This window comes from Saimiri boliviensis, chromosome 2 (genome assembly GCF_048565385.1).
Source record: "Saimiri boliviensis isolate mSaiBol1 chromosome 2, mSaiBol1.pri, whole genome shotgun sequence".
In the NCBI taxonomy this organism is placed as follows: Eukaryota; Metazoa; Chordata; class Mammalia; order Primates; family Cebidae; genus Saimiri; species Saimiri boliviensis.
The window spans coordinates 140972500-140997393 of NC_133450.1; the positions used below are offsets into that span (position 1 = coordinate 140972500).

Here is a 24894-nt window from a genome sequence, read left to right on the forward strand (position 1 = left end):
GGCCAGGTGGCACCAGCAGGCCCAGCGCTGCACCTGGCTGGTTTTGAGTCACTTGAGCAGAACCTGGGCAGTGTTGTGGGGGCCCAGCCTGCTCTCCCTGTAGCTAGCTGCTGCCATTGTGAAATCTTAGATCAGCCCCAACAGGCAGCCGTGTTCCCCATTGAACCCCACGTCTGCGGCCTCACATCTCTCATGGAAGCACAGTGAGGCGTGAGCTGTGCGGGCTGGTGCCCTAGAACCCAGGACCTGCCGCCTGCCTGGGAATGAGGGCAGCCGTGTTTGGGGTCCTCTCTTTGGCTACTCGGGTTTTCGTCTTAAAAATCAAATCTGGCTGCCGGCTCCTCGGGGCCTTCCAAGAAAGCAAACCCAAGCTGTCCCCGCCTCCAGCTGAGATCCTCAGGGTCTGTACTGACTCGGACCTGTGCTCGTGGCCCTCGGCTCAGAGACCCCTGAGCATCCAGTGTGCCCCTCCATCCGGACTGTGGGGCCACCATGCAGCTATAGGCACAGTGGCATGGAGGGTGCTCTGCAGAGCCCATTGTTTCTGGCAGATTCTCACAGAAGTCCTGAGGACAAGGACCAGGGCTTGATGTGCTATCCCAAAGCCAGGTTCAAGCTGCTCCTTCCCCCTGAATCAGTGACGAACGGCTCCCCAGGCCAGCCCTGAACGGGTGCCCCGCAAATCCCCGGAGGAGGATGGAAGGAGAGCGAAGGAGCCCTGTGGAAGCAGGGGTTGTACTTCCTCTGCCCTTTCTCCTGGGTTTGGGTTCCGGCACTGCTATAGGGTGTCCTGTTTTCCAGTCTGTGTCCTCTGGCTGGTGACTTATTTGGCTGTAGCACTGGGACTGTGATTGTCCTGCCCAGATTTGAGCTCGTGGGGGAGGCCGGTTGGGGGCTGGTGGGGGCGGGGGGGGGGATCTTTGAGCAAGCAGTGGCTCAGGGGGAGGAGGGGGTGTTGATGGTTCGGTAGGAGGGGCTGCTGCCCGGCGAGCCCGGCGCTTTTTCTGCACTCGGCACTTGTGGCTTCTCTGCTTCCTGTGCAGACATCCGTTTCGTCCCCTCCTTGGTGCGGTGGGAAACTCGGCTTCCCGAAGCCGGGCACGAGGAAACGCATGCTCAGGAAGGCCCCGGTGGGATGAGAGGGGTGCAGCCGCTCCTGGGGACCTGGGATGACTGATCCTGGGACAGCTGCACAGGCTGGGGTTTGCCTTCTTAGCTTCTCATTCCCTGCTCTTAACGAGCTGGCAGACACCACAGGGCAAGGTGCGGGCAGGGGACATGGGGGTAAGTGCGGAAGGAAAATCAGCTGGTGCCTGAAGGTGGTCGTAGGGGTGGAGGGGTCAGGGGGGTGGAGCTAGGGGGGTGGAGCTAGGCCTTGTTGCAAAATGACCACAGTCTCCACCAACCCACCTCCCCTGGGCTTTAAGTTACAACTGGGATGTGGCCCCAGAAACCGTGCTCAAACATTCTCTGTGCAAATATGTATCCCATTGTTAAATCGAGGTCAGTATTACAAAGTCCCTACTCAGGGGTGACTTGAGTGTATCATCCCAAATTCAATTACTTGAATGTAACATCCCTGTGTGATCTCATACAAGCTCTCCTTGAAAATGCTTCCTTGTATCTAATTTGGGGCTGCCATTTGCCATTGTCTGAGGGGGTGAGGAGCACCTGAGAGTATCCGACACCCACGTCACCCGTCTGCCCACTTATCCATGTATCAACCCACCCATCCATCCATTTACCCACTCAGCCATCCATTCTTCCCTCCATCCACCCACCCATCCATCCATCTATCTATCCGTCCACCCACCTACCCATCCATCCATCCACTCACCCGCTTACCTGCCCAGCCATTTATCTATCCACCCACCCACCTACACATCCATTCACCCACCCAGGCAGCCAACTACCCACCCTCCCCTTGCCCATCTATACACCCATCTACCCATGCATCTACTCATCCATGCCTTTCTAGCACCAGGCACTGTGTTAGGCAGAGGTGGGCCCAGGCTGAGAGACTGCTCAAGTCTTCCCACATTCGGCAGGGCTTGGACTGAGCCCTGCAGGATGCTAGCACTTGGGTGAACGGCAGGAGGACAGGCGACTGCAGGCAGAGGGCAGAGCTGGTGCAAAGGCCAGAGGTGATGGGTATGGGGGGCTGTGGGGAGAGTGGAATGAAAGGGGACCGGGACCTGGTGATGCCTCCTCCATTCCCCTGTGTATTCCTGCCCCAGCGGCTGGGTGCTGAGGCCCCGAACAGTTCCCGACAAGCTGCCTCTGTCTCCTGCTCCCCCCCCCCCACCCCCCCACCGAAGTAGCCTCTGTTGGGCTTTGGCAGAAATTAATTGGATTTGCAGCTCCATTCTCAAGGGGATTTGTGGCCTCAAATAGGGATCTTAGAATAAAAGTAGTGAAGATTTTCCGGGCAGCAGGATAATTCTTTGGGCTTTAGCATTCCTGCTTTTTCTCTTCTGGGTCAGGCAGGTAGAGGAGATGACAGGAGGGGTTGAAGAAAACACCAATCAGACGCAGGGGAGGGAAATTTAAGGCAACAAGGGCTCAAGGTGAGGTTTCTTAAAAGACAAAAGGTTTTTTCTTGTAATTTATTTTTTTGAGACGGAGTGGAGTCTCGCTCTGTCACCCAGGCTAGACTGAAGTGGCACAATCTCAGTTTAAGCAGTTCTCCTGTCTCAGCCTCCCCAGTAGCTGGGATCACAGCCTGGCTAATTTTTTAGTATTTTTAGTAGAGACAGGGTTTTGCCATAGTCAGGCTGGTCTTGAACTCCTGACCTCAGGTGGTCCACCCACCTTGGGCCTCTCAAAGTGCTGGAATTACAGGCATGAGCCACTGTGCCTGGCTGACAAAAGGTTTTGAAATGACTATTGTGGCTCATTTGAGCGGATGCTCACTTTCTGTGTTAGGAAACAATATTCCGAAATCCTCTTTGCGAGTGCGGCTCTTGGGCTCTCAGGAGGTGTCAGAAGGCAGTTTTCTTGGGCAGCGGAAAGTGCCTGGAACGAGGATGATGCTGGAAGTTCTAAATTGCAGCTGTCCTTGTTGGGGCCCCGCTAAGTGCAGGGCACTCTGCCATCCTACGGCTGCTCTCACTGCAGCCCTCCGAGAAGGCTTCCATCTTCCAGGGCGAGAAGGGTGACATGCAGATAAGTTAGGTAAGTTGTCCAGGGTCACAGGGAGCAAGGGCTGGGCATAGGGTTCACACCTGGGTTTGCCCAGCTGGAAAGCCTTCCTCTCCTGTGCTGCCCCGGGCTCAGCTCTCCTGGCAGGACAGGTGGGTCCCATCTGAGTCCCGGGACTGATGGAGGAGCAGAGCCTTGTGTTAAGAGCCCTGCGCTGGGCTTCAGGGACAGGAGAGCTTCAGGGGATGAGTGATGTCTGCCTGGGTACAGGAGGAGTGAGAGGCACTCCTTGAGGGGTTTCTTGGCTGTGAGTGGTGCTGTGTCAGTGATGGAGGCCTGAGGATGAGGATGATGTGGCAGCCTCAGCTCTGCCTGTGACCTGAGGACACACACCTCCACTGGGGGATGCTGCTGTCGGTGGTGGAAGGAGGGAGAGTGGCTGGGAGGAGAGAGCTCACCACGTGGAGGTCAGGCCTGGCATGCTGCCCCCTTAGACACGGGCTTCTACCAGGAAGCCTCAGGGGCACGCTGACCAATGGCCTGGCGGGTCTAGCTTGGGGACCTCTGACCTAAGACCTGGTCTCTGCAGGTCTGTGACAGAGCCAGCTAGGACCCAGGCCTCCAGCTCACAGCTCAGCGTACTCCCCTGCCCCTCCCGCTGCAGCACAGGCCCCCAGTCTCCCGGTGGTGGAGGGACTGCCAGGCTGGACTGCCATCCCAGCTGGATCTTGGGCTGAGCAAATGTCAGCCTGACCCCAGGCGAGGAAGCAATCCTAGCCGGCATCTGGGCCTGGCAGCCCCCTGCTGGGGTCTCCTGACTCATCCTCAGTGACAGGTTTCCTCCCAGAACACGAGCCCTGGGGCTACAGGGGGATGTTTGCTTTAATTAAGGGGCCTTTCGGGTCTCCTCTAGAGATGAGTGGATTGGGCCCAGAGCTTTGAACCCCCCGCAGCCCCCTCCTCTATGTGTCTGATCAGCCTCTCCCGCCTCTTCTCCCTCCCCGAGGCTGGGCTCTGAGTGCTTGGCCCAGGCTGGGAGGCCTGTGGACTCGGGACCACACCCATCTGTCTGCAGAGTACAGAGCAGAGCCATGCTTTGGATCCTAGGGAAGGAAAAACTGCTTCCTTCCACCCCTCCAGGTTCTTGGGCTGGTGTATGAATTAAATTGACATAAGACAGATGAACAGGAGAAAAACAATTATAATTATGTACATATGCATGGGAGTTCCACAAAAATGAGACGCAGGAAGAGCCCAGATGATTAAAGCTTATGTTTGTATGCATTTCTATACCAGCCTGAACTGCAGAAAGGCACCAGGGTTGGGGCGTCTGGGGGGCGGAGGGCGAGGGAGCACCGCCGTGTTCCTTCTGGGGCATCCCCGTGAGGCGCCTGCTGCCTTCCCAAGAAGGGAGGCTGCAGATCCGTGTGGAGGGTCCGAGGGCTGTTCATTTTCAGAACTCTCGTCCTGACCTCCAGCTCGTGGCTGGTGGGTGGGGTGGGCGAGCCCCTACCCTCGGTGCCTCAGAATCCACCCCTCCCTTCTGGAGTCCCCTTCTGCCTCCTCTCCTATGGGGACTGAACTGGAGACCAGGAGGTGTGTGGGGAACCTCCTTTCCACTGTGAACCCCCTGGAAGTGGGATCAAGGGGAAAGGGGAAGGCAGGCTCTCCGGGCGGATGAACGCTTTCTGCAGCCCTGACCTGCCCACTGGACACCCAGAGCCCGGAGTGGGCATGACACGTGCGTTGCCCCCCTGGTGAGCTGGGCATGGGTCTCCTCTTGCTCTGCGGCCCAGTTGGCACATCCTGTGACTCGGATCAGTGTCCTCGTACCCTGTGCCTTTCCGGAGAGAGGACAGGAGTCCCTTTGCTCCTGGCTTGGCCACGATGGGCTCTGCTGTGGGGTCCAGCTGGGGCCCCGCTGGCCAGCAGTGCCGGGGTCTGCTCACCTCCCTCTCGCCTTCTCTCCCACAGGCCTTTTCCCTCAGAAGAGACCACAGAGAATGACGATGACGTCTACCGCAGCCTGGAGGAGCTGGCCGAGTAAGGCTGGGGGACGGGAGGCGGGCAGGGAGGATGGCAGGGAGGAGGGCTGGAGGGAAGGAGGGAGGGACGGGGAGGTTCCTGGTGGTGTCCAGGGAGTCGGGAGGAAAGGTGGCGGCCACAGTGCAGGCAGAGCTGGCCCTGGGCTCTTCCCACCGGGGCGCCTCCTCGTGATGGGTCAGGAAGTGGGCTCCCATGCAGAGCGGGAAGGCACGCCTCTGCGAGGCCCCAGAGATGAGCAGACCTTCACACTCCTCGTACATTCTAGAAGGCTGCCCAACTGGTCTGGTGGCTGGCCTGGGTGTTGGCCCGCTGCCCTAGCAGGGTCCTCCGTGAGGGCTTGTCTCTGCGAAGCTGTGGGGTGGAGCAGGAGCCCGCTTAGAAGGAGGCCTGGTCATGCTCCCTGAGCTGTGTCGTGGGAGGCTGTATTGTGAGGAGAGCATGGTGCGGCCAGAACAGAGGCCCCAGAGCACAGGGCAGGGCAGGGCGCTTGGGGGCTCAGAGCTGACACGCAGCCCTGCCGGCACCGCCCGCCTCGTGGGCCCGCCACCGTCCACTCTTCTTCGTGTTCACCTCGTTCCTCTCTCTGAGAGGCCTCTGCTCCACCCAGGCACTGCCCAAGCCTGGCCACAGTACCGGGGCTGCAGCCCCACCGGGACCGTGGCAATCTGTGGCCAGCGTCTGATCTCGTGGCCCGATCTGGGAGGAGGGAGGGCGGAGGGCAGGAGGAAGCGGGGGCCCATCTGTAGGCGAGGGACCCAGGCTGAGATCTGGCGGGCTTGCCTGCAGCCTGCATCCTGGCTGGGGGCTCCCGGCCTGGCTTGGCTACCACTGTCCCAGGCCACTGGGAGACGGTGCCTCTGGGCTTCCTTGCCACCTGGGGCCTCTGGAGCTGTTTGACAGCAACATCTGCGTTCTAAGCTCAACTACCGTTCTTCTGGGAAGACTTAGTGTTTCTCTCTCCCTTCATCTTAGAGCATGGACTGAGAATGAGAACCGTCGGAGGAGTGGGATGGGAAGCTGCGCGTGTTGAGTGCCTGCCGTATGCTGGGGCTTTCCCCGTCTTACTGCTCAGCCCATATTCAGGGTACAGGGCCCCGGATCCTTGTCTATGTAAACAATTTAAGTCACACCCAAATCAGCATGCAGCACCATGCTGACAGCCCAGCCTCACGCTCTCCTGTGAAAGAAATTCCTCGCCCGCCAGCTGGAGGAGCTGCCACCAGCTCGTTCCTTTGATGCTGGGCTGGCCACGGGGCCCTGGGCAACCCCACTGGCAGGACTGCCAGAGCTCCTCCAGACATCTGGTCGGCCCCATGTGGATCTGAGGGTTATAGAGCATCCCGAAGGGGAGAGGCGGGCACAGGGGCCATGCAGGTCACAGCCAGGCCTGGGGCGTCCACCTGGAGGCCACTGTCCACCCTGACCAACCTCAGGAAACTGAGGGAAACTTCGAAAATTCCAAAAAATTGCTCACGCCTGGAATCCCAGCACTTTGGAAGGCCGAGGTGGGTGGATTACCTGAGGTCATGAGTCAGAGACCAACCGGCCTGGCCAACATAGTGAAAGCCCGTCTCCACTAAAAATACAAAATGTAGCCGGGTGGGGTGGCGGGTGCCTGTAATCTCAGATACTTAGGAGACTGAGGCAGGAGAATCACTTGAACTCCGGAGGCGGAGGTTGCAGTGAGCCGAGATCATACCACTGCACTCCAGCCTGGGAGACAAGAATGAAATTTCATCTGGGGGAAAAAGAAATTCCAAAAATGCTCACATGCAGGCTCCCGAGGCTGACCGAGGGCTGTCCGTCTCAACCCTGTAAGTGGGGAGGACGCAAGTTCAGAGAGGGCAGGGCTTCAGGCTGGTGGCATGGCCAGAGGGAAGTACCTGGGGTGTAAGGCCCAAGGCCCCACCCCCAGCGGAGTCTCAGCCACACCACCTGCCCTCCGCACCCTTCCCCGCACTCCCTGCCTTGGAAATCCTTCTCTGTCACGTCCAGGCCGAGGTGTCTCCCACTCTGGGAAGCCTCCTGTGCTCCATCCTGGCCAGCGCCCCCTCGGCACCCACACCTCTGTTGGGGCTCTGGGGTGCCCCAGGGGTACACCGTGATGAGGTCGTTAAATGCCCATCCCCTGCAGATCAGAGGGTCAGACCCGCATCTTCTTCCTGTCCTCTCCTGGCCCAGCCCTGGCAGGGCAAGCCTTCTGCACGTGGTAGGGCGTCTGTACCCACATGACAATGACACCAGCAGTGGGCGGTGCTTACGAGCTTTTCTGGTGCTGGGCACTGCTGGGCTTCATTCCCTTGCATGCCCCCACTCTCAATCGCTCTGTGAGATCTGTTCTATGGTCATCCTCGTTTTACAGATAAGGAAACTGAGGTCCAGAGGGGGGACACCACTAGCCCACGTCACCCAGCTAGTAAATGGCAGAGCCACGATATGACCCTAACCCCCCACCGTGCAGAGCCTGCGGAGTTCCTGACAAGTTCCTGACCTGCTGTTTCTCCTGTCCCCAGCCTGAGGTTGGGGTTTTGTCCTCTGCAGAAACATCCCTCGGTGTTTCTGGACAGTCAGCATAGGAGGGCTCTGGGACGATGAGGACCAGTTGGCCTTGTGTGGCCAGGGACCGGCATGACATACACACTCCGTAGGAGCTTCCTGGGTGCTGAGCCCGAGACACTCCCTAAACTGCTGCCTGCCACGTGGCCAGGCTGCCCCTGGTGGTTCATGGTGCACATTCTGTTTGGAGGGTTTCTGCCTGGCACGTCAGGCTGGAACCTAGGTTACCCATTTTCCTTTTCCTTTTTTTTTTTCTCTTTTCTTTCTTTTTCTTTTTCTTTTTCTTTCTTTTTTTTTTTTTTTGAGACGGAGTTTTGTTCTTGTTGCCCAGGCTGGAATGTCGCAGTCTCAACTCACCACAAACTCCACCTCCTGGGTTCAAGCAATTCTCCTGCCTCAGCCTCCAGAGTAGCTGGGATTACAGGTGTGCGCTACCGTGCCCTGCTAAATATTGTATTTTTAGAGCTGGGGTTTCTTCATGTTAGTCATGCTGATCTCGAACTCCCGGCCTCAGGTGATCGGCCCGCCTTGGCCTCCCAAAGTGCTAGGATTACAGGTGTGAGCCACCATGCCTGGCCTTTTTTTCTTTTTTTTTTGAAATGAGTTTTGTTCTTGTCACCCAGGCTGGAGTGCAGTGGCGTGATCTCAGTTCACTGCAACCTCCCCCTCCCAGGTTCAAGCAATTCTCCTGCCTCTGGCTCCCGAATATCTGGGATTACAGGCATGCACCACCACACCTGGCTAATTTTTGTATTTTTAGTATAGATGGGGTTTCACCATGTTGACCAGGCTGGTCTCGAACTCCTGACCTCAGGTGATCCACCTGCCTTGTCCTCCCAAAGTGCTGGGATTACAGGTGTGAGCCACTGTACCTGGCTGGGTTGCCCATTTTCCGTCTTTCTCTGCCCATTCTGATTGTGACTGATCTCTTGAACCAAAATTCCTCTCACCCAGAAAAGCGACTCTGGGGAACACGTGGCTTTGCGCCGTCCGATAATGTTATTCCCTGGCATTAAGACCGCGCCTTCCATAATCCAACAAGCTCTTTATGACTGCAGTTATTGCAAACGTAAATCATCAGTTCTAAGGGAGGGGAATGCATTTGCATCTTTAACTTACGATTTGGTCCCAGTGGCTCCAGTTTAATAAATTTTTTATGCTGTTTTCCCCCCTCCTCCTTTCACTGGAAGGCAAGACTTCCTATCCGTTCTCTGTGGACTTGGTGTGGATACTTAGCCATTATGGCAGTTTACAAGACACAAACGCACGGCATTTCTTACCTGGGTCCTACTTGGGGAGAGAATGCGGTTGTGAGTTTTCAAGGCTGGAGCTGGGGAAATGGTCTAATCAGAAGTCAGGTGTATTAGTATTATAATTTAAAGATTTCTCCAATTATAAAGGGAAGAGGTTTCATCGACTCACAGTTCCCCAGGGCTGGGGAGGCCTCAGGAAATTTACCATCATGGTGGAAGGGGAAGTGAACACGTGTTTTTCACATGGCGACAGCAAGGAGAAGGGCAGAGCAAAAGGGGGAAGGCCCCTTATAAAACCATCAGATCTCGTGAGAACTCACACTCGCACAAGAACAGTATGAGGGTTATGAGGGTCACCGTCTCCGTGATTCAGTTACCTCTCACCAGGTCCCTCCCACAATACATGGGGATTATGGGAACTGCAGTTCAAGATGAGATTTGGGTGGGGACACAGCCAGACCATATCACCAGGCAGGGGAGTGAGGAGAGGGAAGGGTCATTTGGAGCAGAACTCACCTGTCCTTTGCTTTGGGCCCATAGCCAGATGCCCAACATGAGGGTCACCTTAAATGTCTAAAGGACTCCCCTGGCCACCCAGACCCCAGACACGCTGCAGCTGTTTGGGAAAAGTCAAACACTGGCTCACAGATGCAGCTGTTTCCCAGGGAACCTGGAAATGTGGTTTTAGGAGACCAGCAAGGGGCGCTGTGGGAGTGCCTGTGTGCTTTCATTCATTCACCTACCATCATTCATTCCAACATCAGATGGTTCCTAAACACTCTCTGTGTGTCAGGCTCGGGGCCAGGACTGGAAACCCATCAAACTGAAGACACATTTCCTGCCTCCCAAGATGCAGGCCCCATGGGGAGTGGGGAAGCCAAAGGGCAGTTTCAGGGCAGTGTGCTTGGTTTGCAGGGAAGCCGCATCAAGAAATAAGAAGGGACAAACAAAACGAATCTTAAGAATGTGTTTTATAGGCCGGGCATGGTGACTTACACTTGCAATCCCAACACTTCACTTTGGGATTGCTTGAGGCCAGAAGTTTGAGACCAGCCTGGGCAACATAGATCCTGTCACTTGCACTCCAGCCTGAGCGACAGAGGAAGACCTCACCTCTTAAGAAAATAAAAATGTATGGCCGGACGTGGTGGCTCATGCCTGTAATCCCAGCACTTTGGGAGGCTGAGGTGGGGGCATCACAAGAGGTCAGGAGTTCGAGACTAGCCTGGCCAACATGGTGAAACCCCATCTTTAAAAAAAGAAAAATGTATTTTATATTTAACCCAGCATATTCGAAATACTATGTGGGTCAACTTGTGATCACTATTGCAGGTCATCCTTGGGCAGTGCATGATTTGTGGCTGTTGCACCGAGTCCTCTGATCCGGCACGTGGCTTGCGCTTTGGCGCGGATAAGTTCAGCTTGTCATCTGTGAGCTGGACAACCACACGTGGCCGGTGGCTTCGTGCTGGGTCGCACAGGTCTTGGATCTAGACTGTCTTTCCAGGAGCTAGAGCCAATCCCCTGCGTGGGCGCCTGTAACACTGAAGTTATTTTCTGAAGTGCTGTAAGCTCGCCTTTGAGAGCTTTGAATAATGCATAATCAAATAATAAGAGCAGCTGGTTGAAAAAATTAACACAAAATATTGCCACTTAAAAATGCTTTATCAAGCAAAATAAGCCCAAATGGAGGGCCTGTTTTTAAATTGCTCTAATAATCAGTACCTTGCATTTGCATAATGGCTTTTCCCTGGCAGCCACTGCACTTCCCTTCTCATTCCTGCCCAGCTTTTGGGGGCCCAGGGCTAGATGTCTGCGCTGGGGGGCTCACAGCCTGGGGTCCAGAGGCAGGTTTGTCCACAGAAGAGAAGAGCTCTGTGGGAGCAGAGTGGGACTGGCGGAATGCTAGCTCAGAAAGGAAGGACGACTTCTCAGAAGAGGTGACAGCCAGGCCTCCGTACCCAAGGAGGAGCTTGCTGAAGACTGGGGCAGTTTCCCAGCAGAAGGAGCTCGGCAAGGTGGGGCTTCCCATGTGGAGGCATGGCTGAGGCTTCTTCCAGCGTGAGTCCAGCCGATTGTGCTATTGTGGGACAGGCTTGGTATCGGCAAGGAATCGGCATTGTGGAAGTTCCCCGGGAACTCACAGGGAGGTCCACCTTCCCCCCAGGGAGGCACAGGGCACACATCAAAATGCCTGCTGTGACCCCAACTTGGTGGCACTGCAGTGACGGTGCTTCTCCTCATAGGACAGCTTGGGTCAGCTTGTGCTGAGTGCAGGGGGCAGCGTTGCTGGGCGTCCAGGAAGGTGGCCGTGTACCAGTGATGCCCGTTCTCAGTGGTCAGCCCCAGTGGGCACGGCGGTAGTGGCACAGTGGCTTCTTCCTTCCAACTTCAAGAAACAGCCCTCTGATCACTCTGGTCTTGAGTTCCAGGGCCCCCTGTCCCTCTCCTGGCATTGCAGCCAGCGTTGCTGGCTCCCATTTTCTGTTCACTGAGGCTGGGCATGGTCCACGCAGTCTGGGAGGGCCCTGTCGACGGAGGAGGATTTGGAAAGGGCACCAGACGGTGCAACAGAGCCGTGATGAGGGCGTCTTGTGAGTGGATTTGCACGACCGCTGCGGCCGCTGCGCCGGGGTTGTCCTGGCCTGTCTGTGAAGTGGGCGGCACCTGCGGCCCCCAGCAGAGCCAGGCCGCCTGCCTCAGTCAGAGACCCCTGGGAATTACTCTTAGGGATTCAGAGAGACACAGGAGAAGTCTGAAGCTCTTACTTGGGGCAGATGAGAGGCCAAAGGAAGGATGTGGGCATGAGACTGACCCTCGTTTAGCCGACCGCTTCCTCCTGTGTGGCTGGAGGAAGGGAGGTTAGACCTGCAGCCTCCTCCCTGCACGCAGAGGAGGGGTGTGCTGCTAGCTGTTTGACAGCCAGCTTTTAAACATGGCCCACCAGGAGCATCCTTGTCTGCGAAGCGAGGTCCTGCGACTTCTCAGGCTGCTGTGGGAGGGCACCCCGCCCCTCCCAGTGGCTGCACGAGGAGGGAGTGATCCCAGACCCAGCCAGGCTCTGTCCGGAACTTCTTGTCCTCCTGGCTTCTCCCCAGAGAGCATCTGAGCAGGAGTGGCTTTGAAAGGAGAGCGGCTCCTGAGCACCTGCGGGAAGGGAGAGTCTGGGGCGGGGGCTCTGGGCAGGGGCGCGGATGTGAGGTGGGAGCGGCTGGCTGCTTTAATGTGGCGGATCGCCAGGGCCGGGGTCTAGCTGGCCTTTCCTTTCCTTTCAAGGGGCTGCTGCTCTGGGCCTCAGTTTCCCCATCTCTGAAACGAAAGCATCCACCCAGATGGGCTGTGAATCCCTCCGAGCTTGGTGAATCCATGATTTTATGATTTAGGAGCCAGCTTTTGCATAACACTGGTTTCACTTTCCTTGGAGTTGAAGTGATTTTCAGGCTTAAACAAATGCGACAGTGGCACGGCGGGGGATGTAATTCACCGCGAATGTAGCATGCTTTACTGCGTCGTAAATGACCGTGCAGCTTTAAATGTGTCATGTTAGCATGGTAGGGTTAATTTTTTAGGGTGCCTAAAATAGAGGAGTTTCTGGAGGCGGTTCGGAGGTCTTCTTTCCACCTGGGGAGTGAGCGGGGCCTGCCTGCTGACCGCGACCCGGGAGGCAGGGGCCACGCTTCTCCCACTGGCTCCTGTCCTGGGGCCTTGGCCACTCTGTGCCGTGCCCTTTTGTCTGCAAGGGACAAGGAGGGAGGAACAAATCGCTGTCCTCTGCGGCCCACTCTCCCCAAGTTGTCCTCACCCTGCCCACCTCTCCCAAAGGAAGTTTGTGTAGACACCATCTCCTGAGTTCATGTGTGTTCACCCTCACGCCGGGAGGTCCGCGTTGTGGGGGACGCCTGCGTGTGGAGCCCGAGTTGAGGCTGGCCTTGGGATGCCTCATGTTCACCCCAGAGGATTGTTTTTCCAAAGGGGACAAGTTTGAAAAGTTTGAAAGCAGACTCTACAAAAACTGGCCCCACGAGAGACAAGCAAATGAATCCAGCCCTGTTAGACCGCCCCTGGCCCCAGGCACGTGCAAACCATGCCCTGGTCTGAAGGAGGCCGGAATGAAGCCCCTTCCCCTAGCAGAGGTGTTGACAGGCACCCCCCCGTCCTGCCCCGGTGGTCTGAGGCTCATGTGGGGATGGAGGACAGGTGGAGGTCCGTAGGGCGGGTGATGGTTGGGACAGAAAGGCCTTTGCCCTCCCCCGCCCCAGGTCCTTCATCGACATGAACACCCATGGCTGGACCTTGGCTTTGTCTGCTGATGCTGCCTCCCCGCTGGCCGTGTGCCCCATTCGCATGCAGATCCTCTAAGGCTGCGTGCTGGGCCCCACCTGCGCTTCTCCCTGGCAGCACGTGACATCCTCAAATGCACTGAGGGTCTCTTGGTCCTTCGTGTGACTCTGTGAGACCAGGCCCGGCTGTGGGGACTGGCTGAATGGAATGAATGAAGCCAGCTCCCCGGGAGGTGCCTCTTTCAGAACGCTTCTGATTGGAAGCTGAGCCCTGCAGGCGGGGCCCCGAACCCTCTCGCTGGACAGGAAGGAGATGGGGCTCTGAGAGAGGCAGGCACCTGGTCAGGTCACACAGAACTAGGGGCCAGCGCTGCAATTTGAGTCCTGCTCTGTCCGTCTGAGGGTCATTGTCAGACCACCCCTCCGTAACCCCCAGGGGTGGCTGATATAGCCCTGCCCACAGACCTGGGCCCTGAGCCCCGTGTGGGCACCTGCACATCTCATTCCTGAGGCTCTTCTTCCTCCTCCATGTGCTCTCCAGGCAGCATCCTCTGGGGGCAGAGCCTGACAAGCCAGGAAGCCAGGAAGGCTTCCTTGAGGAGGTGTTCCTTTTGAAGAGTGCGTAGGATTTGCCAAAGTGTGATTTAGGAAACCTGCTCTTGCCCCCGTGCCAGGCCAGTCACTGCCTTGTTTTGGGCAGGGGTGTTAGGAGTGCCTGGGTCTCTGCTGTGTCTGTTCTCAAGAACTGAGGGCTGGTGGACCTGGCTCAGAGGTGATCCTGTGTACGCGGTTTGGCTTTTCTTGCTCCTGTGGTCTAGACAAGCCTGGAACCTGTGGGGACGTGGCTGCGGGACTGCTGGGCAGGGGTCTCCCTGTCTGTACCCACCCTGCTAACTGAGCCACCAGCACTTCCCTCTGGGACTGGCTGGAGGCAGCTGACGGCAGCTCATTGGGATGACAGGCCCGTGCTTTCAGGCCCCTGCCCCCATCAGACGTCTTGTTGACCCTTTGGTACTCTGGCACAACGGTGGGCCCCAGATGCCTCCAGCAGCCCTGCTGCCCTGTGGCTGGCTGCCTCAGTGACCTTGAAACCCTGCTCCCCGACCCCCATCACCGAGGGAGAGGCCGTTTGTTCCTTTTCAGCGGGAGATCACAGGGGAGCCTTCTGACGCACACAGAGCAGGTGCCCGTGACCACTGTGCCCGTGACCACTGCATCCGCTCCACATCCCCGTGTGTGTGTGTGTGTGTGTGTGTGTGTGTGAGCAGGTGTGGCCTGGGACTTCCAGGGGCTTTCATTTTTAATACCTCGTTAAACTCGAGTGCTTCCAGGACCGATGCAGTCCCAGCAGCTCTGCGGTCTCGTTTCATGCAGTCTCTGGAGAGGGAGGGGACCTGCGCAGAACCGGCCGCTTTAAAGACCTGCACATTCATCTGTCGTTTTCCAGGAAGGGGCGGGGAGCCGGGCTGCGGCCTGGAGGACAGAGCTGTGCTGTGTCTGACGAAGGTCTCGCCCCCTCGCAATCGCCCTTCTGGTGCTCTTCTGGAACCCCAGAAAGAGGAAGACTTCTCTGTGACATTATTTCCCTTGTATTCAGTATAGATCCGACTGGCACACAGCGGCACCTAAGAAATATTCCTCTAAAGAATAAGCATAACATGCTGGTGTTATTGTAAAAGTCCCATCATGTACATAGTATCTCCTCTATTGACTGCCTAACTCCTATTCATTCTGCAAAACCCAGCCCACAGGTCACCTTCTCTAAGAAGCAGCCCCCAGCCCTGCCAGGCTGAATCCAAGTTCACCTTCACCAGATGCTTAGAAAGTACAGCAGGACAGTCTCTGCTGCCAAGTGTCACTGGTCTTCCTGCTTTTGTTTCTCACTCCTGAGATGAACACTCCCTAAGGGGACCTAACCAGACCTGGGCCTGGTGCACTGTGGTAGGAGGACGGGCTGGGGGCCACGGGGTTCCAAGACACTCATGATTCCCGAACTGAAGGATCTGAGCCATGGGTGCCTACGCTGTGCGACAGTCCCCGCCCCTGTCCACTGAGAGCCAGGCCCTGGGCTTGCTGCTTCGGACCTCACAGCATTGCAGGGTGGGTGCTCCAGTCCCCATTTTGCAGTTGCACTAATGGAGGCTCAGAGAGGGTAGGTGACTTGTCGGAGGTCACACAGCGTGCTTCACATGGCAGAGGGGAACTGAAACCCTGTGCTGTGGCCGGGGACACTCCCCTGGGCCCAGTCCTTGTGACCTGGCCCCAGGGGTGGTTCTTTTTTGGGTCCTGAATATTTTTAGATGGTGGGAAACTCTTTTACTGCTTAGAAAGAATTCCCCAAGAAGAGGGAGTTACAGCCCGAGGGCACAGTCCCCTGGACGGGGCTCCTTTCGGGAATCTGGTAGCGGGGTCCTGTGCAGGTGGGTGCCTGCATGACTTGGCAAGCTGGGTGACTCTCGTGCCCTCTCTGGGGCCTGGTTTCCCCACTGGTAATAAAAGCGAGGCCTCCCTCCCTCAAGAGTTGTGGTGAGGGTCTGCCAGGGCATGTGAGAATGAGCCCCCTGATGTGTAAAGCAGTCCTTCTCTGCCTGTCTGTCCATCCGTCCCTACATGCACACCATCCAGTACCCAGCCGCGTTCTTCGGGGGCTTGATGCATCCCCTGTCTGCCGCCCCCACCCTGGCCCCCTGGGGATGAACCACCCCGCGGTGTGGACCGAGGTCAGGAGACATCTGAGTCAGTCTCCTAGTCACACATTAATGGCAGCTCGGTTCCCCGCGTGGTGGCACCGGACAGCCCGGGGCCAGCGTGGCGCATCGGAGCCTGTCAGCAGCGCTATTTTATGTCCGCCGTAAACACTCAGGCCCGCTGGGGGCGGAATGCAGAGTCTGTTGGCTTTTCTTTGATTTTCCGTGGACGGCGGGGCAGGGGTGACGGCCTCGGAGCAGCTGCCTTTCTGTAACAGAATCGGGGCAGGTGGTTGAGGCTGCTGAGCTGCGCCCCCGGGGTCTCGGGCAGGAGGTGAAGGTGGCAGGTTTTGTCGTCCCTGGAGGCCTGCAGCCGTGCTCAGGGGCCCCTCCTGGAAGATTTCAGGCTATTGTGAGGACAAAAATAGTGGTCGGGATTTAGCATCTGTCAGCGCAGCTGATTCCCAGAAAACAGCAGGAGCGAAAGGATGAGACGGGGCGGGAGGGAAGGAGGGGTGGTCCCTGGCCGGGGGGCGGAGGGAGCTGGGCTGGGGCCCGCGTCTGGCCATGGAGGCCCTTCCACGTCTGGGCTTCCACATTCCTGCCTGGTCCAGGGCTCTGTTCATATCCATCTTGGGCTTCCTCTTGGGCAACTGGCCAGACGGGAATGACCCCTGAAACCCACGAGAGCAGCACAGCTGAGCAGGATCTGAAGCAGCACCAATCCCCCAACTTTTCTTTTCTTTTGAGATGGATTTTCGCTCTTGTTGCCCAGGCTGGAGTGCAGTGGTGCAATCTCGGCTCACTGCAACCTCCGCCTCCCAGGTTCAAGCGATTCTCCTGCCTCAGCCTCCCGAGTAGCTGGGATTACAGGCACGCGCTACCACGCCCGGCTAATGTTGTATTTTTAGTAGAGACTGGATTTCTCTGTGTTGGTCAGGCTGGTCTTGAACTCCCGACCTCAGGTGATCCGCCCATCTGAGCCTCCCAAAGTGTTGGGGTTACAGGCATGAGCCACTGAGCCCAGCCCAAACCCCCAACTTTCTAGTCTCCTAAGTTTAAAAAAAAAAAACAACATCATTTTTGATGCTTTCCATGCCTGTGTGTTGAGCATCAGCCCCTGTGATAATGCTGTCTCCGTCAGCGAGCCCTCCTCCCGCCCACTGGGGTGATCGGCCACGCTCCCACTTATTGAGCATCTACTGTATGCTCAGCCTCTACTTGTCTTTTACATGATGGCTGATCCTTGCCACTGTCACCCTCCCATTGCAGACGGGGAACCCGGAGCTTAGGTAGTCCTGCTACAGTTACAGAGCTAAACACAGGAAGGGCTGCACAGACAACCCTCGTGTGCCTCGCTGCCTCCCCTCTAGGGGCTCAGGAGCGAGAGTCAAGTTTCTGCCAACAAGAGACCCCCTGTGGGCCGCCTGTCCCCAAGTGAGGAGGACTGGCCAGCTCTGCGGACCAGACTCCAGTGTGGGATGGGCACGGCATTTGTCCACGAAGTATAGCCTCCGATGACATGGAGCCTCCACACACGCTTCTTTCTACCCTGATTTGAAAAGGATCAGGGGGTGACACACCAACTTCACACAAAGCCACGGAGAGGGATGTCATTGTGCCACGGAGATGCCAAAGGCACTTGCAGATGTGGCAGGGCCTTTGGGGTGCTTTGCAAGCATCCAGACAGAAGGCACGGCAGCCTGGCCTCTCCCCGTGGGATTGCGGGCAGGGCCATATGGGGCTGGCTCTGGTTCCGTGTGCCAGGTCTTAGCTGAGCGCTCGTCAAGTTCAAGTCTAGTGAGAAGGCAGAGGTGAGGGTCCTTGCACAACGGGGTCCCCTCCCCCGTCACTGCCCTGCACTCCCAGGAGACTTCCGGACCTCCAATGGGTCTCATGGTGCACCCATCTCTCAACCCAGCCCCTGAGGGTTCCCTCTTCCTCCCAGTGGACAGCTGTGGCCCTCAGATGCACTGGGGCCGCTGGTCACGGTGTCAGTGAGCCTGCCTCCCAGGGGACCGAGACTGGGCATGTGTCACCTCCCTGTGCAAGAAACTTGCTGACGGAGACGGCCCCTGTGCTGAGAAGCAAGGTAGCAGTGGGACTGCCTTGTCAGTGACGGCCAAACGAAAGGAGCTCTTAGGGACCAGCCTCTGTTACCCCAAGTGATACCACAGTAGCGCCTGCTTCTAGGATCTGTTCCGTACCTGGGAGAGTTCCTGGCACCCGGATTCACATGCAGCTGCCACGTCAGTCTCCCCACTTGAACTGTGAGCTGGTTGGGACAGATGGCCACGGCCACCCCTGTCCCAGGGACCCAGCGTGTTTCTGAAGCAGAACTGGTCGTAGGAGAAATACTGACTAAACCCATTCAGTCTGGTAGGTGTTTAATTACTACGTTTATATTATTAACATTGTTGTAACAAATACGTTTGATTTAATTTTCTTTTCTTTTTTTTTTTTTTTTTTTTGAGACGGAGTTCCGCTCTTGTGACCCAGTGACCCAGGCTGGAGTGCAATGGCGCGATCTTGGCTCACCGCAACCTCCGCCTCCTGGGCTCAGACAATTCTCCTGCCTCAGCCTCCTGAGTAGCTGGGATTACAGGCACGTGCCACCACGCCCAGCTAAATTTTTGTATTTTTAGTAGAGATGGGGTTTCACTATGTTGACCAGGATGGTCTCAATCTCTTGACCTCGTGATCCACCCACCTCGGCCTCCCAAAGTGCTGGGATTACAGGCTTGAACCACCGCGCCCGGCGCGATTTAATTTTCTTAATTTAACTTTATTTAAACCCACTTCTTCACTGTGCCCTTTATGCCTCTCTCCCTCCTAATTTAGAATATGTGTGTCATGAAATTTCAGTTCCACTGTTTTAAAGTCTCCAGCAACACGCAGGCACCTCTCTCTTCCAGTGTCCATTGACCGGATACAGGTGCTGGGAGAGTACTTTTTACAAATGCAAAGTGCCATCCGTGTAGCAAGGCTGATGGCCAGTGCTCTGGGCTCCAGCAGGAGGGCCCGCAGAGGAAGGGAGTCTAAGGGTATGACGAGCAGAACCAGGTGACCCCGGGTTCCACTCCCCCAGTATCAACAGGCTTCGGGTAACTGGTATTACACAGATGGGAGAGAAGGGATATTGTCAGCGTTTCTAAGATTATTGTGTCCCAGAGAAAGATTCCCAAACACAGCTTCCCCGCCAGTGTTTCAGCTGCTCATTTTTAACCTCAGTGCTTGGGCGAATTACAAGAGGTTAATGGGACGTGCATGAAGAATGAGCCTGTATGAAGGGACATTCCCCATAGTCATGGATGAGCGAAAGAAGAGCGAGACAGGTGTGGCTGGGCGAGGTGGCTCATGCCTGTAATCCCAGCACTTTTCAAGGAAGAGGCGGGTGCATTGCTTGAGGCCGGGAATGTGAGACCAGCCTGGCCAACATGGTGAAACCCCGTCTCTACTAACAATAAAACAGCTGGGCATCATGCTGAGTGCCTGTAATCCCAGCTACTGGGGAGGCTGAGGCAGGAGAATTGCTTGAACCTGGGAGGTGGAGGTTGCAGTGAGCTGAGATCGCCCCACTGCACTCCAGCCTGGGCAACAAGAGTGAGACCGTCTCAAAAAAGAACAGCAGGACAAGCGTGTCCCGGTGTCTGAGTCCCCCATGTTGGAAGACCTCCCTGGGCACATCTGCAGTGTCTGAGTTTCGTGTGTTGGGGTGACTACCGGGGTGTATTTCCAGCATCTTCGTCCTGTGGTCTTGTCCTACTGTGAGTGCAGGGGGAGAGGAAGGGCTGTGTCTCTGCTCTTAGCTGGCGGAGCCACAGAGGTCCTGACTGTGGGTGCAGGAGGCCCCCATGGCTGTCCACTCACACGTCACCCCTCACGGTGGGCAGAGGAAGCCCCCGTGGCTGCCACTCACATGTCACCCCTCACTGTGGGTGGAGGAAGCCCCCGTGGCTGCCACTCACACGTCACCCCAGCTCTCTCAGCCTTAGTTTATTTGCCGTGTGCAATGGAGTCGTTCCAAAGGTTTCAATGACATGCTTCAGGAGGTCTCACTTTCAGTAGTGACAGCGTTGTGTGACCAGACTAACTTTCCGGCCCCTAGTAATTCCAGAAATTGGAGAAAATCTGTAAAAATGTATCTGGAGGCCCAGGAGAGTGGTCAGAGCTGAGAGGAGGAGGAGCTGGAGGGATCTGCCTGGGAGGGACGTGCCCGCTGGGGGGGACGTTCAGGCTGTGAGACCTTTCGATTTTGGGTTGCCCCACTTCATGCAGAAAGCTGAGGTGTCCCAGGGCAGATTGGGGGCTGGTCCAGCAGCCCAGAGGTGAGGAGGGAAATGCTGGACAGGAGAGGTCCACAGCAAGCAGGAGCCTCTAAATCTTTGTGTCTAAAATCCACTCGAACCCTTGGCTGACCATTAAACTTTCCCTGCACGGGGAAGACCTTAACATTTGCAGCAAAAAAATAGCAACAGTTGGGAGGGGAACTCAGCAGCCAGTTCAGCTGCTGCCCACTTCAGGGAGGGCAGAGTTGGAAGTCCGAGTCCAGCCAAGTTAACTGTTAGACATTTGCACCCTTTGGAAGAAATGGTAGGATCCAGAGTCTCACGACGTCTCATTCATAACATCCCAGGTCCAAGAAAGAAACCACCAAACGCAGAAATAGGAGAAAGTGAGTCATGCTCAGGAAAAAAACAGTCAATAGAAGCTGACCTTCAGATGACCCAGGCATAGTCAGCAGCTGTCTTGGTCATAGGGCTTCCAAGAAGCGGAACCAGTGGGATCTCCATAGATGGCTGAGAAGATTTATTATGGGAACTGGCTTACGTGATTATGGAGGCCGGTAAGTCCCTCCACGTGCTGCCTGCAAGCTGGAGACCCGGGAAAGCGGGTGATTTAACTAAATCTGAGCCCAGAGGTCAGAGAACCAGCAAGCCAGTGAAGGCCAAAGGCCTGAGTTCTGGTGTGGGTTGGGCAGGTGCTGGTGTGTGTTGTGGAGTCTGAAGGTGTGGCAGCCAGGAGGAGTTCGGACGTCCAGAGGCAGGAGACGATAGACGTCTCGCCTTTAGAAGCGAGCAAGTTCATCCTCCTCTGCCTTTTTGCCTTCAATGGATTGGATGACACCCATCCGCATTGGTGAGGGTAAATCTTTACGTGGTCTTCTGATTCAAATGCTGATCTCTTCTGGAAACCCCTCACAGACACATCTAGAAATAATGCTTCACCAGCTCTCTGGGAAGTCCTTAGCCCAATCAGATTCACATACAAAATCAACCATCACAGCAGCTCTTACGAATATGGTCAAGGACTTAGAGGAAAATGTGTGACTAATGAATGAACAGATGGGGAGCCTCAGCCGGGAAATAGAAACTACGAAAAACTGTCAAATGGAAATTCTGAAAATGAAAAGCACGAAACCCGAAATGAACACTTGCTGGACCAGCCTGATGAGAAAGCTGCACGTGGCAGAGAGAAAAGTCGCTGAACTTGAAGACAGTCCAGTGGAAGTTATGCACACTGCCATTTATGTATTTTTTGAGATGAGGTTTTGCTCTTGTTGCCCAGGCTGGAGTACAGTGGTGCCATCTTGGCTCACTGCAACCTCCACCTCCTAGGCTCAAGCCATTCTCCTGCCTCAGCCTCCCAAGTAGCGGGGATGACAGGAGCCGGCTACCACGCCCGGCTAATTTTTGTATTTTTAGTAGAAATGGGATTTCACCACATTGACCAGGCTGGTCTTGAACTCCTGACCTTAGTTGATCCACCCATCTCAGCCTCCCAAAGTGCTGGGATTACATGCATGAGCCACTGCGCCCGGCTGGAAGTTACAGACTGTAAATCACAGCAAGGAAAGAAGTTTGGAGAGAAGGGACAGAGCTGGAGATGTGTGTGACCATGTCAGGACATCTAGCACTGGTGTTACTGCAATCTCAGAAGAAGAATGAAGGAAGCAGAATAAACATTGAGAAAGAAAGGGCCGAGTACTTCCAAAATTCCAAAGCCTCTGTCCCAATACTACAAAATGTCTCTGAGAGAAATTAATGAAGACTTAAAGTATATACTAGGTTTATGGATTGGAAGATATTAAGAGGTCATTTCTCCCCAAATTAATCTGTAGACTCCATACAGTTTCTATCATGATCCCAGCAGACATTTTTTAAAAAATTGACAGTACGGTTGTAAAGTTTACATGGAAATGCAGAGGGCCTTGGAATAGCTTAAACAGTCTTGCAGAAGAACAAAGCTAGGGTCAGGTGTGGTGGCTCATGGCTGTAATCCCAGCACTATGGGAGGCCAAGGTGGGTGGATCACCTGAGGTCAGGAGTTTGAAACCAGCCTGGCCAACATGGCAAAACCCCATCTCTACTAAAAAAAAATATAAAAATTAGCTGGACGCAGTGGTGGATGCCTGTAATCCCAGCTACTTGGGAGGCTGAGGTGGGAGAATGTCTTGAACCCAGGAGGCAGAGGGTGCAGTGAGTTGAGATCACACCATTGCACTCAGCCTGGGTGACAGAGCGAGACTCCATCTTATAAAAAGAAGAAGAAGAAGAAAAAAAGAACAAACCTAGGAGATTTATATGACCTGATTTCAAGAGTTTCCATAAACTTATCAAGACACAGAGGTGTTAGCGTAAAGACAGACAGACGGATTGATGGAATAGGGTAGTTATTCCAAAATAGAGTCACCCTTATGAGGCCAAGTGGTTTTTGACAGAGATCCAAGCAATCCAATGATAATGTTTTTGTCTGTTGGTTTTCTAAGAGTCAGGGTCTCGCTCTGTAATCCAGCTTCGAGTGCAGTGGTGTGATCATAACTCACTGCAGCCTCTAACTCCTGGACTCAGGCAGTCCTCCTTCCTCAACCTCCTCAGTAGCTAGGATAACAGGCATGAGCCACCATGCCCTGCTCGAAAAAGAGAATTTTTGAGAAATTGTTCTGGAACATGTGGATATTCCTGTGGGGAAAAAAAGTGAACCCTATTTCATACCATACACAAACATTAATTTGAGTTGAATCAGAGACCTAAACATAATGGCTTAAACTATACAGCCCCTGTAAGAAATTATATTGTGACTGAAAGACAGCAGAGATTTCTTAGACAAGACACAGGATTTCTTAGGACACAGGACAGAGCCAGCTGCTACTGAAGAAAGATGTGCTAAATTAGGCTTTATTAAATTAAACATGAGTGTTATCAGAGTATCATTAAGAAAATCAAAAACTAGGCTAGAGACTAGGAGAGGAATCTCAAAGCATGTCTGACATGTATCCAGAATATGTAAAGAACTCGCAGAATTCAGAAGACAAGACGAGCAATTTTTAGAAATGGACAAAAGTCTGGAACAGACCCTTCCCAAAGGAAGGTATAAGACCCCTCCACAGTGTTGGCCATCAGGAAAGTCCCAAGTAGAACCACAATCCTGTTTCACTCCACGCCCACTCTGGGGGCTGAACTGAAAAAGACTGGCCACAGCAGAAGCGGACGAGGATGCGGAGCAGCTGGGCTGGTGAGCGCTGCTGGCTGGCGGTGTGGAATGCACCCACTTTAGCAAAGCCTTTGTCTGTTGCTTATGAGGTTGAGTATAGACCTCCCCTTTGACCAGCAACTCCACGCCTAGTGGAATTTTCTTTCCAAAGGAAGAGAAAGCGTGTGTAACGCCCCCGCCCCACCCACTACACAGGTGTACGCCTGCACACAAACACACACACAGCCACAGCTTGAATTCTCATCTAGCAGCTTTTATTCACAATTACCAGAAACTTGGAGGTGACCCAAATGTCCATCAAGAAGGAGAATGGTAACGTGTGGTTATTCATGCCATGGATTAGTACGCAGCAGGAAACAGGAATGGGCGGCAGATGTGGACAGCAGTCAGAGTGGATGTGTCTCAAAGACCCGATACTGAGGGAAAGAAGCCAGGCACGAAAACAAATCTAACGCAGGATGCCCTTGGCATTTGACTACAGACAAGGCTCGTCTGTGGTGAAGAACAGTTAGGAGGGGACGGGGAGGAGCCTGATGGGGAAGGGGAGGAGCTCAGGTGAGATGAAAATGTTCTGTGATGTGGGACGGCATGAGAGACGCAGGTGTATCCATTTGTCAGAAAGGTACCGCTGAGGGTGTATTTTGATCCTTAAAAAGCTTAGCAGAAATATTGTGAAAACCCTGTACATGGCGTTTCTCACCAAGCTTGAGACTCAGCCGCTGCTCTGTAGATGTGGACTTGTGCCTAGATCCAGGCGTGACAGTTCTGACTTAAAGATGGGTCAGGGGAGAGGGAGGTGAGCAGGGGACTCCGCCTTCCAGGTCCCTTTTCTAGATTCACCTGGGCTTCAAAGCATCTTTCGAGTTTCATCTGTTCAGGAAGATTCTGACCACCCCAGTCTTCTCTGTCCTCTCCCTCCTTAAAATGTTTGGGCTTGGGCCAGGCTTGGTGACTCACACCTGCAATCCCAGCACTCTGGATGGCCGAGGTGGGTGAATCACTTGAGGTCGGGAGTTCAAGACCAGCCTGACCAACATGGAGAAACCCCTGTCTCTACTAAAAATACAAAATTAGTCCGGTGTGGTGGTGCATGCCTGTAGTCCCAGCTACTGACTCAGGAGGCTGAGGCAGGAGAATCACTTGAACCTGGAAGGTGGAGGTTGCTGTGAGCCGAGATTGCACCATTGTACTCCAGCCTGGGCAACAAGAATGAAACTATCTCAAAAAAAAAAGTGTTTGGACTCGGGATGGGGCTTGCTCGCCCTCTCCCATCCCAGGATCGGTGGATCGTATGCCGAATTTTCCAGAATACACTCAGGCCTGGTGTCAGATCTGGGCACGTCATGGGGTACTCAGTAAATGGCAGTGTGTGGCTGCTGCGGGGGGAGGCGTGAGCGAAGGATGCGTGTCCCTGGCATCCGAGAGTCCCTGCGGCAG

General features: G+C 55.1%; 1 protein-coding gene across 5 annotated transcripts in view; it reads left to right on the top strand.

Moving 5' to 3' along the window:
* The window catches only part of VAV2 (vav guanine nucleotide exchange factor 2), a 213086-nt gene that overhangs the window by 135885 nt on the left and 52307 nt on the right, over nucleotides 1-24894 (top strand). For all 5 annotated transcript variants that reach the window (XM_039461205.2, XM_074394538.1, XM_074394539.1 and 2 more), the window contains exon 4: nucleotides 5116-5184. In XM_039461205.2, coding sequence (XP_039317139.1) covers nucleotides 5116-5184 — 69 coding nt within the window. The remainder of the gene's footprint in view (nucleotides 1-5115; nucleotides 5185-24894) is intronic.